Source organism: Haplochromis burtoni, unplaced genomic scaffold, assembly GCF_018398535.1.
Source record: "Haplochromis burtoni strain Fernald_Lab_line unplaced genomic scaffold, NCSU_Asbu1 Contig_146, whole genome shotgun sequence".
In the NCBI taxonomy this organism is placed as follows: domain Eukaryota; kingdom Metazoa; phylum Chordata; class Actinopteri; order Cichliformes; family Cichlidae; genus Haplochromis; species Haplochromis burtoni.
Genome location: NW_024582507.1, coordinates 178,822 through 194,017, shown reverse-complemented (window position 1 = coordinate 194,017; position 15,196 = coordinate 178,822). Strand labels below are relative to the sequence as shown.

Sequence of the window (15,196 nt, the reverse complement as noted above, 5' to 3'; positions counted from 1 at the left end):
TGGGAGGTGACAGAGGTAGGAACAAACTCCCACGCGCACATGTTCAGCAACTCACTCATGAAGAATCACAAGGCAAAGTTTGGTAGTGTGGCTTTAGAAAGCCCTGTGCCTCAGAGAAAGTTAGAGGTGGCTGCAAGGAAGTCGTATTTCTTTAAGTAATGAGGGAAGTAGGCATGAGTGAGTAAGGAGTCTAAGACAAATGAGTCAGGCTGATGTTCTTGCAGACAGAGCTGTACTCCTATCAGTGGTGCGGGTAACTTAAACATGTGCTGCTTGTTTGTGATACAACAGAAAAGCAAGAAAAGACGGTCATTCTTGCTCTTATTAATTTTTTTTTTTTTGCCCTCCTGGAACAACGACTAAATCAAAATGATACATGTCATTTTTTTTTCTTTTCCTTTAATGCTATTTTTCTTTCGTGCAGTGGGGCCAGTGTTGTACATGAGTAAATGGCAAATGACAGCATCACAGGCAGTTAGCATCAGGTTGAATAGAACTGCCTGTGGGTGGTTCAGGGGACTCTTGTAGACTAACATTTTGTTCTCCAGAGTATCTTTTTAAAACGCAGCTAGAGGCAAATGCATTTAACAAAAGTAGTCACTTTGTTTTCTATTGTTTATCTCTTTATTGTATTTTCTCTTTTCAGAATCTTCCAATGCTTCTCTGCTGACAAACGCTGAGAAGATCGCCACTATCACCACCACACACACACCTCAGTCTGGAGACTCCCGGTAGGTGACGATGTGTGGTTTTTTGTTTGTTTTTTTTTTTGTTTTTTTGTTTCGTTTTTTAATTTCCACGAATAAAAATCATCTTTAAAGAGTGCACACCAATCAGACTTGTCTTATGTCACCAAAACATCATTATAATGTTACTGTTAAACTAAAGAAAAGCGGATGGAGATTGTGGCATGTCCAAAGTTTATGTAAACGTGCGCAAAATGTGATCTTGCTTTGTTTGAAATGGTTGATTGAAAGACTGGGCCTGCAACTACTTGCTGTCTTCAGACTTAGGAGCATAAAGACAGGAATATTAAGACAAGTCAGTGTCTCACTCTGCTACTGGTTTGCAGTTAAAAGGAGTTAAGTTGGCAATTACAAGCAATCCTTTTGTGATAATACAGCAGTTAGCTGTGATAAATCATTGAAGATTTAAAATCTGTTGCCATCTGTTGCAGCTCTGATTACAGAGAAATTCACATTAACTACTTAGATTCACAGTCAAGCCAGAGCCTTGTAGATTTGGGGCTAAAAAATAGAAGTTCTTCCACAAAGATTGACGTAGTTTCTGCACAGTGGCAATTAAACTGCAAAAATGACATTGTCAATAAGCGGACTTTTGCAAACAGCTCATTACTGATTCAATTTTAATTTATTTATATAGCACCAAATCACAACAACAGTTGCCTTAAGGCAAAGACCCTAAAATATTAGAGAGAAACCCCAACAATCAAACAGCAACTTGGTGACAGTGGGAAGGAAAAAACAAAACAACCTTTTAACAGGAAGAAACCTCTGACAGATTCAGACTCGGGCCCGGGTTGCCAGAGACACGGGACAAAAGGCAGACTGTAAACGAGAGCCAATCATTTGCACAGCCAAATCATGAAATTCAAAGCAAACAAAGAAAAAAAAAAGAAGCAAAAATTAGACTTAAGAGGGCCTAGACCCTGAGTAAAGAGAAAGTTATCTACTGGGTCACGTGTGCAGTAACAGTATGTAGGTGGCAGAATATTGCACTGTGATGAGATAATGTTTCACTTCACCTGACAGTGGTTTCACTGTTGTGGCGAATGATGAAGCCATAAATACAGCACAATATCTATGCATTACATGTATTAACAGGTTGTTGTTGTTGTTTTTTTTATAACCCAAGGAATAACCCAAAGTCAAAAGGAGCTCCACCTCCTCCTCCCACACAATCTCTGACCACACAGGTAAGAATGGATTTTTCATCCCTAGTTAAAGGTCATCACCATTTTACTTCAATCTATCAGTAACATGCAGTAAGATATGCTACAGTTATTATCAAAGGGAAATAAAAGGATCATTATGGCCGCAATAGAATCTTCCACTCCTCTGTGGAATGTCACCTTAATGTATTTCCACTACTTGTCAGCTGAAAAGTAGGTCATACTGTAAAATTAGTGGATAGTGGTTTTAAGGTTGCACGAGAAAGAAAATGAGAAGAGCCCCTACACATGTGTGATGCATTACAAAAAGCAGGCAGTGGTACCACGCTATTTTCTGATCAATAGATGGCAGTAACATGCCAGCATGTGCTGCAATATTCCATTTCAGGCCAGAAGAGGGAGGAAGAAAAGCGCAAGTAAACATGGGGGGGATATGTACCACATGTGGATGGCATAAATATTTTTGTGTCAAATATTCAAATAGTCCTTATTACATACAGATACCCCCCCATACACACACTACCATACTCTTCCATGCGCTGGAAGATTCCATAACTCTTAACTTTTTCATGAGTAAGGTAAGTTTTGGGTCCAGCCCTTGCGGTGCCCTTCCCTCAGTGATCTGTACCCAGCTCACAGGCTCATGCATCATTAATTATTCATGCATTTGAAGGTATTGCACTGCCATTGACACTTTGAGTTTTTTCTGGGACAGGGCTTGATTAGCCCTTAAGTTTGAAATCACCTTTCGACTCTTTGAACTATGGATTAGTCACTCTGGTGTCTCTGTGACTTTCTCTTTTTCAACCCTTTTCTATCTTTTAGGATGCAGAGTTCTACTCTGTGGACCTCGAGCGAGACAGTAAAGGTTTTGGCTTTAGCTTGAGAGGCGGCCGGGAGTACAACATGGACCTATATGTGTTAAGACTAGCAGAGGACGGGGCTGCTGTAAGAAATGGCAAGATAAGGGTAAGAATCTGGGTTCTTTTATTTTGATTCTCTGTCAAAATACATTTTCATGTACTAAATTTCTTTTTTGCACAGTGTCGATGAAACCCTACCTTTAGCCCGTTGCCACAGTAACATGGCCTCTCTGTTTTAAGGTGGGAGATGAGATTTTGGAGATTAATGGTGAGAGCACAAAGAACATGAAGCACTCACGTGCCATCGAACTGATCAAGAATGGTGGTCGGAGGGCACGGCTCGTCCTCAAACGGGGAGATGGATCTGTACCTGAATATGGTAGGTAATGCATTATGGTGTGGCGCTGAAACTCATCACTGTCACTGCTGAACCGCAGACTAAAGTTTCTTATCTTTGTAGTGCACCAGAAAAATGTTATATTCCTTAAAAATGATCTTCAGCTGCACTGCTAACCTAACTGATAAATGTTTAACAGGAAGACATGTTCAAAGTGTGATTAATATGTAACAACCTGTCATTTATTGTTTATCCACAAAACTGATCTTTCAAATATATATTTGATCTTAAAGAGCTGTTGCACAGATTTCCTGTGTAGGATTCTTTTTCTCATTGTCAATTTACTGTTATTTGCTGGTTCAACTGGGATTTTAATTTTCTGACACTTTCTTTTACCCTCAGATTGGTTTCTTTTGATGCTTTATAAAGAGTTTGTGTCAATATTCTTTTGTCTTTGACAAAAAATAACTTCCTCTCTCTTATTAAGATGTACTGTAAAACAGCCTCTTGTCTGTTTTATTTGTTTTCTCCTCTCTGCTCCTCCTCCTTTCTCTCTCTGATTGTCTCTCGTTGCTGGGCTCTTCCTCCTCTCTCCAGCGATGATGGCTCCTCATCTCGCTGTTGGTACAATGAGAAATGACAAGATGGGAGAGCCCTGTTTCTACCTAATGGGCCAAAATCAGACAACGGTTTGTAGCCAAAAGTCTGTCCCACTCCACTCTCCCTGTCACCGTTTTCCTTTCAGTTATATTCACCCCTTCTTTCAGCCCATACCACCCTGCATCCCACTGTGTGTGCGTGTTGGCGTGAAGACCTGTTGACATTGTATACAAGCTTTGTCAGCCTCATTTAACCCATGTTATTCAACTTCTGTATGCATATGATATCCCTACCCATGTGCCAGCTTCAGACCAGACATTTATTAATGGGACTAATTTAATTCAACCCGTCATCACACGCTGCTGCCACCTGCAACCTGTCTGTTTTTGGGGGGGGGGGTTGGCAGACTTTCAGCCAAACAGTTTTTTTTGCTTTGTTCCTCCAATTAATGTACATTAAACTCATCATTTTATTTTGAATGATTTCCTAGGTGCCTGCTGTGTTATCGATAACCCCCTGCCCTACACTTGCTGATGTGTTGCACCTGCTGTTGTTGCCGAAGTCACCTTGTGTTTTAACCTGCAGCCCTTATAGCGAAACCATATTGAAATCATGTATAACTTCAATGCATTTTTTGTGTGCAGATGTGTTAAAGTGTTACACATCAGCTTACATTAGCCGGATTTATTCTAAGAATAAATGCAGCAAATGGAAGTATACCAGTATGCATGATTTCCATCAGTATCTGCTTTGATTTTTGATTTTTTTTTGTTTGTTTGTATCATGTCAATGCAAGAGCTCAAATCAGCCAACAAGGAAAATCATGTCTGCTGATCGCAATTAATTTCACGTTTTTGATTTTTCTTTTTTTTTTTAAGTTTCTTTCCGATACTTGTTGAAAAGATATTTCCCGTTCTTTCTCCCCTCCTGCAGACGGCAGCAATGACGGGCACCCTTCCGCACCCGGGGCACAAAACACTCCGGAAGTGAGAACGCTGCCACCCAAAAGCCGATATCACACCTCATTGGAGTCCAGTTATCCACCAGACCTTCACAAACCATCACGCCAGGAGGAGGCTGTGCGTGGCCGAGACATGGACAGGAACAGGGACAGGGATGGGTCAAATCAGATGGACTACCAAGGCTGGCAATTTAAACCCCATCATCATCACACCTGGAATAACAATCACAGTCAAAGTTCCCCCAGACAGCAGTCTCCTGACAACAGCAACAGCAGTAGCAATGGCAACAAGAAGAGCCGGGGCCGCAAAGTCAAGAAGTCGGAGTCGGAGAGCGGCATCTCTAAACTCCTAAAGACTCTGAGGAAGGACAACTCGGGGAAAAAAGCTGCAGCTGCCGAGAAACTGAGGGAGCGAGAGCTCTCAAATAGCAGTTCTACGCTGGACGGGAGATTTCGTCCGCAGCGCCGCGGCTCCCTCGACCGCTCACCGACCCGAAAGCGCGCCTCGTCCCCTGATCACCGGCGGGCCAAATCGATGGACCGCAGGGCAGAGCGAGCACATCGCGACCGTACACCTGAGAGGGATTACGATGATGGAGGGTTCCTCGCAGTCACCCCCGATCGGAAGTACAATGAGCGGAGGCTCCTCAAGGACTCGCAGATGACTGGGCAAGTCAGGGAGTTTACCACCCCGGAGCGCACCAACAACAAAGGGGATTCCTTTTCTCAAGCTAGGGGCCGCACATACGACAGAGCCACAAAGAACGGCAACCTTCTGCGAGACTCTTCATCGGAGAGGAGAGAGGAGAGACATCGGACAAACGGGAAAATGGAGAGACTGTACAGAGTTGAGCGGGACTCTTCCCCTGATAGCACCTACAGCCGGGATGAGCTGAACTATGCAGCCGCACCAAGACTAAAAGACTACTACAGCATGATGAAGAACAACGCTGCACACAGTAACGCTGCCTTCAACAACACCGGCCACAACAATAACGCAGTAGGCCGCAGCCCGAACCAGCTCCCTGAGCCCAAGAGAAGGCTGTACAAAGAAAGCCCGAAAGACCTCAGCATCTAGAGCAGAGCAGAGATCCCCCTCACCACTCTCTCTATCTGTGCAAACTATGTACCATACACTGGAATTGGACTTCTAAGGATACTAACTCTCGTGCTTTATTTGGTCGAATGGTTTGATTTGATTAACTTTACTACTTGTGATCCCATCCAGAGATTCATAAAACAGCAGGAGTACAATCCTATCAGTTCACACTGTTTTTGTCATTGTTTTGGTTATTTTGAGCATAACAAAGGTTGTTGTACTATAGTAAAGGTATTGTATGTGCCTGCATATGAAATCAGTGATATTGCTTTTTTGTAGGCATTGCTGACTCTAAATATTTGTTCCCTCAGAGGTATGAAACATGCTTCCAATTGTGGTAACTACTAAGCTTGTTTTCAACTTGTTTTTAGATGTCTTTATCCATTCCTGAATTGCTTAAAAAAAACTATAGCACAAGACACTGGTGGTTCACGAGAACTGTGAAAATGGACTTTGCAAAAATCTAAATGTTAAGATTTGATGGTGAAACTAGAATGATAATTAGATAATTAATATATGACATTTTTGCATTTGCTCACTATTTATTTTTGATTCGGCACATATCTCCAGTAAGAGTCATTCGATCTTTTATTAAGGACCAAGGTAAAAGTATATAATGGACTTGGAAATGCATGCTGAGGCAGTGTAACCTCTTTTGCCTAAATACACGCTTCCAAAACTCTAACGAGTTATGTGAAAATTGGCAGTGCTATTATTAGATTCCCCCTGGAGAAGGATTGAGGAAAAAACTGTGTGTACTGATGCGATGGGAAAGGAGCTCGACTCGCTTTCAGCTACAGGCAACAATGTTCTCTGTTGTGGAAAAATGTAATTTCACCTTACACAAGTCTGCATTATGCCATAATACCAGCCGAAGCTGCCATGAAATATGATTTTTGAGATATGCCAAAAAAAGTAAATAAATATGTAAATTATCCCTGTGCAAGATGCATGTGTAAATTAAAATGTAGTGTGATCACTTTATTTGATGGGTCTGAGTGAGAATAATTGATAAAGGAACATGCACTGTAATCCCACAGTAACTTTAAGCCCTGTCCTCATGTTTATTACAAGCACGTTTGTGCACCGACCACCTCCTGGGTACAGAGGCGCAGAGCCGATGTGGTTACGTGTGTCGGTAACATGGAGATTCCCGGTACAGGGGACAACTGATCTGCCATGCTGAGCCATGCTGTCATGCCACTGGAATCTGACTGCTGCTTTTTACTGTTGTTTTGTGTGTATTCTCTGTTTTATGTTTCATTTACAAACTAAAAATATATTGGGAGGAGGGGGGAGAACCACAACAAATGCATTGTTTAATCACCATTGTCACCATGGTACTGTATTTAACAAAAAAGAAGCGAATCTGAGAAGTGTTGGCCATCACCTGTAAAGATTTTTTTTTTCTCCAATGTAACTACAAGGAACCTGTGGAGGAATAAAATGTTGCCTTTTTCTTGTACAAAAGAGAAATTTATGAAAACCCTCAGTAGTGAGGAATGTGACATTGTGTTTATATCTCTGAAGTGGACCTGATGATTTGTGGGGAAATATGTTGATTTACTCTGGATCAGGTATGTAAAGACATTTTAAAATGAAAGACTGTATGTGGTCAATCAGAAACTGTTTAATGGTTTGAATCTCTCTCAATGGTTAGCCTGCCTTTGTATTATAAAGCACTTGTATGCAGTCTGTGTTCTTCAAGCATTATTTCTTGCAACGTGCTCCAGACATAATGCTGTCTCTGTGTTGATAAAAGCAGTACATGTATATGGGCCAATCTTTTTTATATAACTATGCATATATAAATACTACATTGTTCATAGCTTTATTTGACCCATGAAGCTATACATAACATTAGTCAAAGTACAAGTAGATGTGGACTTATCCAGCTTCTTTCCTTGAGATGGATTACAATGTATATGTAGCTATCAAAAGAAGTCTGTGAATGCTATTTTTATTATCAAATAAAGTTTTCCATACAAATTCAAAAGGATTTCTTTTTTTATGCCTGACTGCACATCTCAGGATAAGCTTTTGCGTTTGTTCAGGTTTTTTGATCACGTCGCTGGTGAGCTGGTCGTGGTTTTGATGTGCAAGTGTAGAGACTGGCAACCGGAAGAAAGAACAATGGTGATTGTACAGTCACTGGCCACTTCTTTAGGTGCAGCTGCACAACTGCTCGCTTATGTGAACACACGAGAGCAACTCAATGGGTTTAGGAATGCACACATGGTCAAAACAACCTGCTGAAGTTCAAACTGCACGTCAGAATGGGAAATAAAGGTGACGTGGCATGGTTGTTTGTGCCAAATGGGTTGGTTGGAGTGTTTTAAAAACTGCTTATCTGTTGATCACACACATCTCTAAAAAATTTTTAAATACCTTCTTCAGAGGAGGAGAATGTGTCTACTGACTCCCACACACAAAAAAAAACATGCAAGATAGTAGTCATCGATGTGGGCCGTTAGTTATATTGCTTCATAGAGTTCATTCTTCTTTATCAACTACATTAGTAATTTCTGATCAGTTTTATCTGTGTAAAAAATACTGGGGGTACCCAGTGGTACCCATCAGCCTCCTAGTACAAACACCTATAGTATAAATTTGAAAAGTATAGGTGATTTCCTTCTCAACTTATCCCATTCACAAGACTTTCAGAAAACTTAACCTCTGGCGTTAAGATCAAGATCACTGTGATTCAAACGTAGAAGCGGCACTGATGGTATCAATCTGAATCTCAAACGTCACTTCGTTCTCGAGTTATCGCATTAACAAACTCGGGTGTCCACATTGTCTGCCTGGGAGGGTGACAACAACACCACATGAGCCTTTTATGGCTGAGGGGTAAAAAACTGAAGTTTACACAGATTGTCAGTGTCTGAAGGTTGTCTACTTATGTAAATGCTGAACACTGTGCAGAAAAGCAGGAAAAAGGCAAGTAGTTGTCCAACAGATCCACAGTCATAGGTTTCTTGTCTTAGTTTTAATTTGTAACTCAAATGGGTAACTTGGAAAAAAACAAAACAAAAACATAACATGTCAGCATGGATACAAGGAGCTAACATGCTGTTATGGGTGCTGTTTTAATACATTTGGACAATTTGGAACTGTGAAACGGATAATTACTCATTGCCATATAGGAATGAGTGTACCAGTTTAGCAAATGTATTACGGTACACCACAGGGTAGTGTACAGTTTAGTTACCCTTAACAACAGTACCAGTAAATAACCAAAATAATATTTTAAGTGTTTCTGTAAAAAATGAAATTTTATTTTTAATACTAAAATATCATTGTTGTTATCAATGAATTTACAATGTTTTTAAAAAAAAGTTAATTACTTGCAGTCCTGAACAGAAAAAATATTTTTAGTGATTGAATGTTGGTAATTAAATGCTTGAGTAATTTCTGATTTCTTAGAGAAGTCCAGTGTGCCAGCTCAAATTTGGCTTTAAAAATGTAAATTCAGTTTTATTATTATTATTATTATTAATAATAATAATAATAATAATGACTAATATTACTTTATTTTATGTTTCATTCTCCCCAAAGAGGAAGGAAATTTGCTCTGGACTCCAACTACAAGTTACCAAGAGCACAAGCATCACAATTCACCTTGTTCAGTAACGTATCTGTGATGCAAAAAGACCTGTGCTCATATTGTGCTCATGCAGTTCCACTGCACAAGCACCACGCTGTGTGTGTGTGTAATACTATTGTTTATGTAATATACTATTATGCTATTAAAACATTAGAGAGTTTTATAAACCATTAAATATCAATACTCCTTATTGATACTAATTAGGTTTACGTGTAATAGAGTCTTGATTGATTCGTCCTTTCACACTACCTGTAATGTTTCCATTGAATTTGCATGAAGTTGTCACTTGGTTAGACTCATTTGGTCATCTAATAAATCTTTGTCAACCTTTACATAATGTGATTAATATCTATTATCAGATAAAGTTGTGTCTGGTGTCATGCATACTCACCGATAATAAGATCTTATAATGTTGTAATCTCTTTATTAGGCCAAGTTATAAGCCCAAGGTGACCTGTGACTGAAATGAGATTATAGAGGCCACTTGTAAACACTAAGTACTAAGTTTTTGTGTACTGTTTCATCAAGTTTAACAGTAGATGAGCAGTAGTAACTGCAATAACAGCTCTAAAGTCTAAACTGACTCAAGACATAAATGCATTCTGAATAGGTCGTTCACATTTATTTATTTGATTAAATATACTACAATCATATGAACTTTGCCACCCAAACTGTAAGTAAAACATAAACAGGATGCGTCATTTGCAAAGTGCGTTTTATTTTACGTTGCCTTGATTACATGCCTCTACATTCAAAAATAAGCCAGTATCATATAGGATCCAACTGTGAAAGATTAGCATTTTTCCTTTTCCTCTCAGGAAAAAAAAATCTCACCGATTGTTAAGTTGGATATTCTGTACATACAGGAACAACTCTGTAATGGGCTGACCTTTACTGCAACTGTCTTTAGGTTGAATCAATTCGTTTGTAAAAATACAAAAAGGAAATTATTTCTGTAGACATTAGCCTTCAGTAGTTTCCCTGGGGGAGCAGAAGTCTTCGTCTTGGATGGCGGATCACGGAGCCGTTGCTTGACGCCCCTTTTATGCAGGAGACACAGAGCTGGAGGACACAGAGGAAGCCTCGGTCTTGGAGGCAGTAGAAGATGCTCCCTCCTCTTCTTCAAAGGGATTTTTCCCGCAGCACAAGGTGGTGATCATGCAGTGGCGGAACTGCTTGTTCATGCAGATGTAAATGATAGGGTTGTAGATGGAAGCGCCCTTGGCAAAGAAGGCTGGGAGGGTCATGAAGACTGGTCCAAATTCAGATCCCTGATGTGTGAAGATATACCAGGCCACTCCGGCATAGGGCAGCCAACATACCAGGAAGGAAATAACCATCATAATAACCATGCGGGTGACTTCCCTTTCAGCCCTCTGGGTGGTTTCAGACTCCTGCTGGGCAGCAGCAGCCTCCTTGACAGCACAGAGCAGGCGGCCGTAGCAGAAAAACACAACAGTCAGTGGAATCGTGAAGTGGCAGATAAACATGTAGATAACAAACGACTCGTTGTTGAAGCCTTCTGCACGTGTGTAGTAGTCGACTCCACATGAGCACTGCATGCCCTCAGGGATGTAACGAGACCAGCCGACAAGAGGGGGTGCAGCGCAAGAAAGGGCCGCTACCCAGGTGAAGGCCAAGCCCATAATAGCGTGGTTCTCCCCAAAGCGGAAGTTGCTAATAGGCTTGCAGACGACTAACCACCTTTCAACAGCAAGGACAACCAGTGACCAGAGACCAATCTCACCACCGAGGGTAGCAAAGAATCCTTCCAGATTGCAGCCAAGGCGACCTAGGACGAAGTAGCCATGCATAGAGGTGTAAACCGTTGTGGTGAATCCTCCAAACACCATGAAGAGGTCAGCCACCGCAAGGTTCAGAAGGATGTAGTTTAGTGGGGTTCGCAGCTTCTTGTGTTCAATGGTGACATAGAGAGTAAGGAAGTTGATGGGAAATCCAACAAGGATGAGAAAGAACATGTAGGCACCCAGAGCAGCATAAGCTGCTGGGCTGACAAGGTAGTGCTGAGGGTATTCATAAGGACTCCGGACAATACCAGTGGTGTTTACCATAGGGACATAGAAAAAGGGTCCCTCTGTGCCATTCATGGTTGCGGCTTGTGGTTGCGATCAGCCCTTCAGAGGTGTTTCTTCTGGCTGTTTGGGAGAGTGATGGTACAAATGCTACAAATGGAACCAGGTAGCTACAGTCTGGCTTTTAAAGGCACACCTTGGATTATCACTTTCCCAATCTGTCAGCACAAACTGATTTAGGCCACAGTTAATAACTAATCCAGCCACCACTGCAAACATTAATGACCACTCATCAAGATATTAAGGTTACACCTGCTCACGTCTAACACGGCGCTATCCAGTGACCGTATGTTTTGAAGCATGTTAACAACATCGTGTCTAGTGAGAAAATAAGCTTTTAGTGCACAGTCAGCTTTAAACCTACAACTGAGGGAAACTGATCAGTTCAGATGTCTCTTAATATCTCTGCAAGTCTCCTCCACATGGCTCAAAGTTCTAAAGCTCTAAATTGGAAGTTTTAGGGGATTTTCACTAATATGGACATCTTTTCCTGTGAGTTTTAGGAGAAATCTATTTTAACTGTGTTAATTTAAGGTGCTTACGTTTAGCCAAAATATTAAACTTTCATTCAGTATTAATTTGCATAGGGCTGCTAATGGATAGCATCTCTCTATATTAATCACATCCATTTACAAATTCAATTCCATCATCTAGTAAATTCCTGAATAATATTGACAAATATAGGCATGGCAGAATGCTTAATTTTAGACTCTTTATTAAATACTGGATGCTGATTTCGTTTTATTCCATAGTTTTTTCTTTTTCCAACATAGTTTCCTGCAACAACTGCTAAACACTGGAGAGAGAAAATAATAGAGCATTATTATGATGCCAAAACGTACACTAAAGTAGTAATAGTAACTTCAAAGTTCATACAGTTTCATTTTCATGTGCTACCCAAAATCAAAGCAAACAAAAAAAAAAGACCAGGAAAGAAAAATAAAGTATCACATCTGAGTCCCACAGTATCCTACTGAGTGAGAGTGACCCTCGCAACATTAAATCCATTACAGGCTTGTGAGAGGAACACATCCATAAGCCCCAAATCTCTTTAATACAACACCCATTAGGAAAGTGCTGAGCTCTTTACCAACAGCTAAGATGGTCCACCACTCAGCAACATTACTGCCTCTGCTCTACATTCAGTATAGTACAGAAAAGCACAACTTAGAAAACAGTAATATATGAGATAAGGATACGTTATGAGAAAATTAAAAAGCCTTTTTCTTCATCTGCTGTCTTGGTCAGAAGCTATAAATAATAATTTGCACATGAGGCAAAGACAAAGAGTGCTTTGTGTAAAAAAAAATCCACTTGGTTACAACTAGAGTTAACATGTATGAACCCATAGATAATCCATAGATAATTAATCACTGGGCAAAAGTGTTGAGCAGTTCTTCAGGGCAATAGTTCTCAAGGCTTTCTGCAGCTCTTTCAAAGTTTTTCTTTGGACATTGGCTGCTTTCACACTCATTTTCTGTTTATTCTTGTATTTGACCATTTTCAGAGGAATCTTTTCTTTTTAAATTTTGTTTGCTTATTTCTAAAACACTGAGGATTCATTCAAACAATAAATAAGTAGGCTCAAACAAGAATATGTCCCATTTCCAATGTCTCAATCTACATAAAAGGTAACAAGAGAGGCATAAAATTGTATTTTTGCACTGTGAAGTGATTCCCAAAGAACTATTAGTTACTCTTAATCCAAAACTTGATGTCTTGACATGGTATGCAGCGCATCCTAAAAAACAAAACAAAACAGGAAACTGGGCAAGAGGAGGAAAAAACATGTTACAGGCTTAAAAAACTAGCTACAGCAGCATGCCCTTAAAAAAAGGAAGAACTCCAGCAAAGACTTGACGCAGGACCTGGGAGATACAACTACACTCAAAAAACTACTTGAATGGAAATTTAAAAAAAGAAGAAAAGGATTTCCATGTGATTAAATTGCTTTATTTTAGCTTTATGCGATTCTGGTACTGTATTCCAATTGGAGCCTATCCCAGCTGTCATAGTGAGAGAAGCAGCATACACCCTGGACAGGTCACCAGTCTATGGCAGGGCTAACACAGAGAGACAGTCGACCATTTGCACTCACATTCACACTTCTAGGTAATTTAGAATCACCAATGAATCTAAGCTGCGTTGAATTTCATGCAGATCGTACATGATTTCATTACGTTTACCACAGAAACACGAAATTATTTTGTTCAACAAAAAAGTTCAAGAACAGAAAATATGTGTTATATAATATAAATTTGAGAGCTTGCCTATTAAGATTGCAGATCTTCTCATACTGAGCTGGTCTTTGGAATAAAATACTTATTTCTAGACTCTACTATCCTGTTTAGGGTTGCAGGACTGTGGATAATAGTCAGTTAAATGTGTAATCTTTCCAAAACACACACACACACAAATAACAAGGACATCTATCCAATTAAGCAAAGATTCAAAACAAGTCTAGTATATTTATTCTGGTATGGTTTGAGGGAAAATGTAAAAAAAAATGGAAACTGAATCTTCAAATCTTGAAGGATGGTCAGCAGAATTTTTGCTTCCTTAGCAAACTATGCTCTCTGGTGGATGATAACTGAAATTATTATGTGGATACAAAAGTGGATTCTTCATTCGATGATGACAAAAAGACACAGTGGAAACTGTATTCAGTGACTCAAGTATAATATATGTTTAAGCAAAAATATTTTTGCAGGTTTGAGGTTCACAAACATGAGCTGAAATTCATCATCGTACAAGGCAAGCAAGATTAAATGAAAACTGATAGTATTTCTACTGAATGATGCATGTGTCTTAAAACAAATCCACCTTACACCACAAACACGGTGTTGTTCTGTCCCATATAAAACACATCATCCAAACATCCATAGTGTGAGTTAGTCATGGGAAATTACCTCCTAAGCTCAACAATTCAGTTTTAAAGGATGGAAGCATGGTGTTCATGACCAGTAACAGTATGAGAGCTGTGCAGTGGTCTTAAACAAAGCAGGTTTATGAGGAATAATATTAAATAGAATCTCCAAAACGTTGAGAAGGTTTAATATGAAGCCATTTTTTAAGGCAATGATACCAAATGAGTTTGGCCAGCTGATCAACCCAATGGATCCACTCTCTTTTCCCCAGTACCGTGAATCCTTGTTCCATAACGGTGGTAATGATTGATTGTAAGTGATTGCGCTTCATTAGCATTGGGGCGCATTATGTTTTCAGCACTTGTGACTTAGATAAAAATCAGAGCACGTTTTCTAGAAAGCTGGACCCAAAACTAAACGGTACCAATCACAGAATAAACTGATAAAATAAACTGCAAAACCATAATAAACTCAAAACTGGGTCAAAGACCAGGGACCATTACACACTGTGTACAACAAACAATACATCTTCTGGTTTTGAATTGTTTGTTCAATAACAAGCCACACAAGCCATTGCCATGCACTGTAGCCCCTAATTTTTCACATTACTGTGCTGTGTGAATGAAATGCATGACACATTTGTATCGGACTTTAAATAATCTTTAACCTGCCACCTCTTCGATTAGTGCCAATGTGAGAATACCACAGGAAATGACTCAATGAAACAAACTTGAGACATGAATATTCGTGATCTAAATATGATTGCGTAAAAAAGTGTAGTTGCAACACAAAAAAAAAAAAAAAATCACATATTGTTGTATAAACAGCTAAACTGAGCTAGTGAGTATCCTGTGTCT

At 39.8% G+C, this 15,196-nt stretch overlaps 2 protein-coding genes across 17 annotated transcripts in view; one reads left to right on the top strand and one right to left on the bottom strand.

Annotated features, from left to right (window-relative positions):
- LOC102291253 (membrane-associated guanylate kinase, WW and PDZ domain-containing protein 1) overlaps window positions 1-7,768 on the top strand; it is an 89,373-nt gene extending 81,605 nt beyond the window's left edge. For 14 of the 16 annotated variants that reach the window (XM_014336600.2, XM_014336596.2, XM_014336603.2 and 11 more), the window contains 5 exons: window positions 647-731; window positions 1,876-1,936; window positions 2,738-2,881; window positions 3,016-3,154; window positions 4,646-7,768. In XM_014336600.2, coding sequence (XP_014192086.1) covers window positions 647-731; window positions 1,876-1,936; window positions 2,738-2,881; window positions 3,016-3,154; window positions 4,646-5,751 — 1,535 coding nt within the window. In that variant the 3' untranslated portion in view covers window positions 5,752-7,768. Of the gene's footprint in view, window positions 1-646; window positions 732-1,875; window positions 1,937-2,737; window positions 2,882-3,015; window positions 3,155-3,709; window positions 3,802-4,645 lie in introns of all 16 variants that reach the window. The other 2 variants (XM_014336606.2, XM_014336607.2) reach the window with 1 other exon arrangement.
- A 2,309-nt stretch (window positions 7,769-10,077) lies between these two features.
- Window positions 10,078-11,544, bottom strand: rhodopsin (rhodopsin-like). The gene is given in 1 exon segment (NM_001287832.1): window positions 10,078-11,544. A coding segment is annotated over 1 exon segment (1,065 nt). The 5' UTR covers window positions 11,488-11,544; the 3' UTR covers window positions 10,078-10,422.
- Window positions 11,545-15,196: the final 3,652 nt, after the last annotated feature.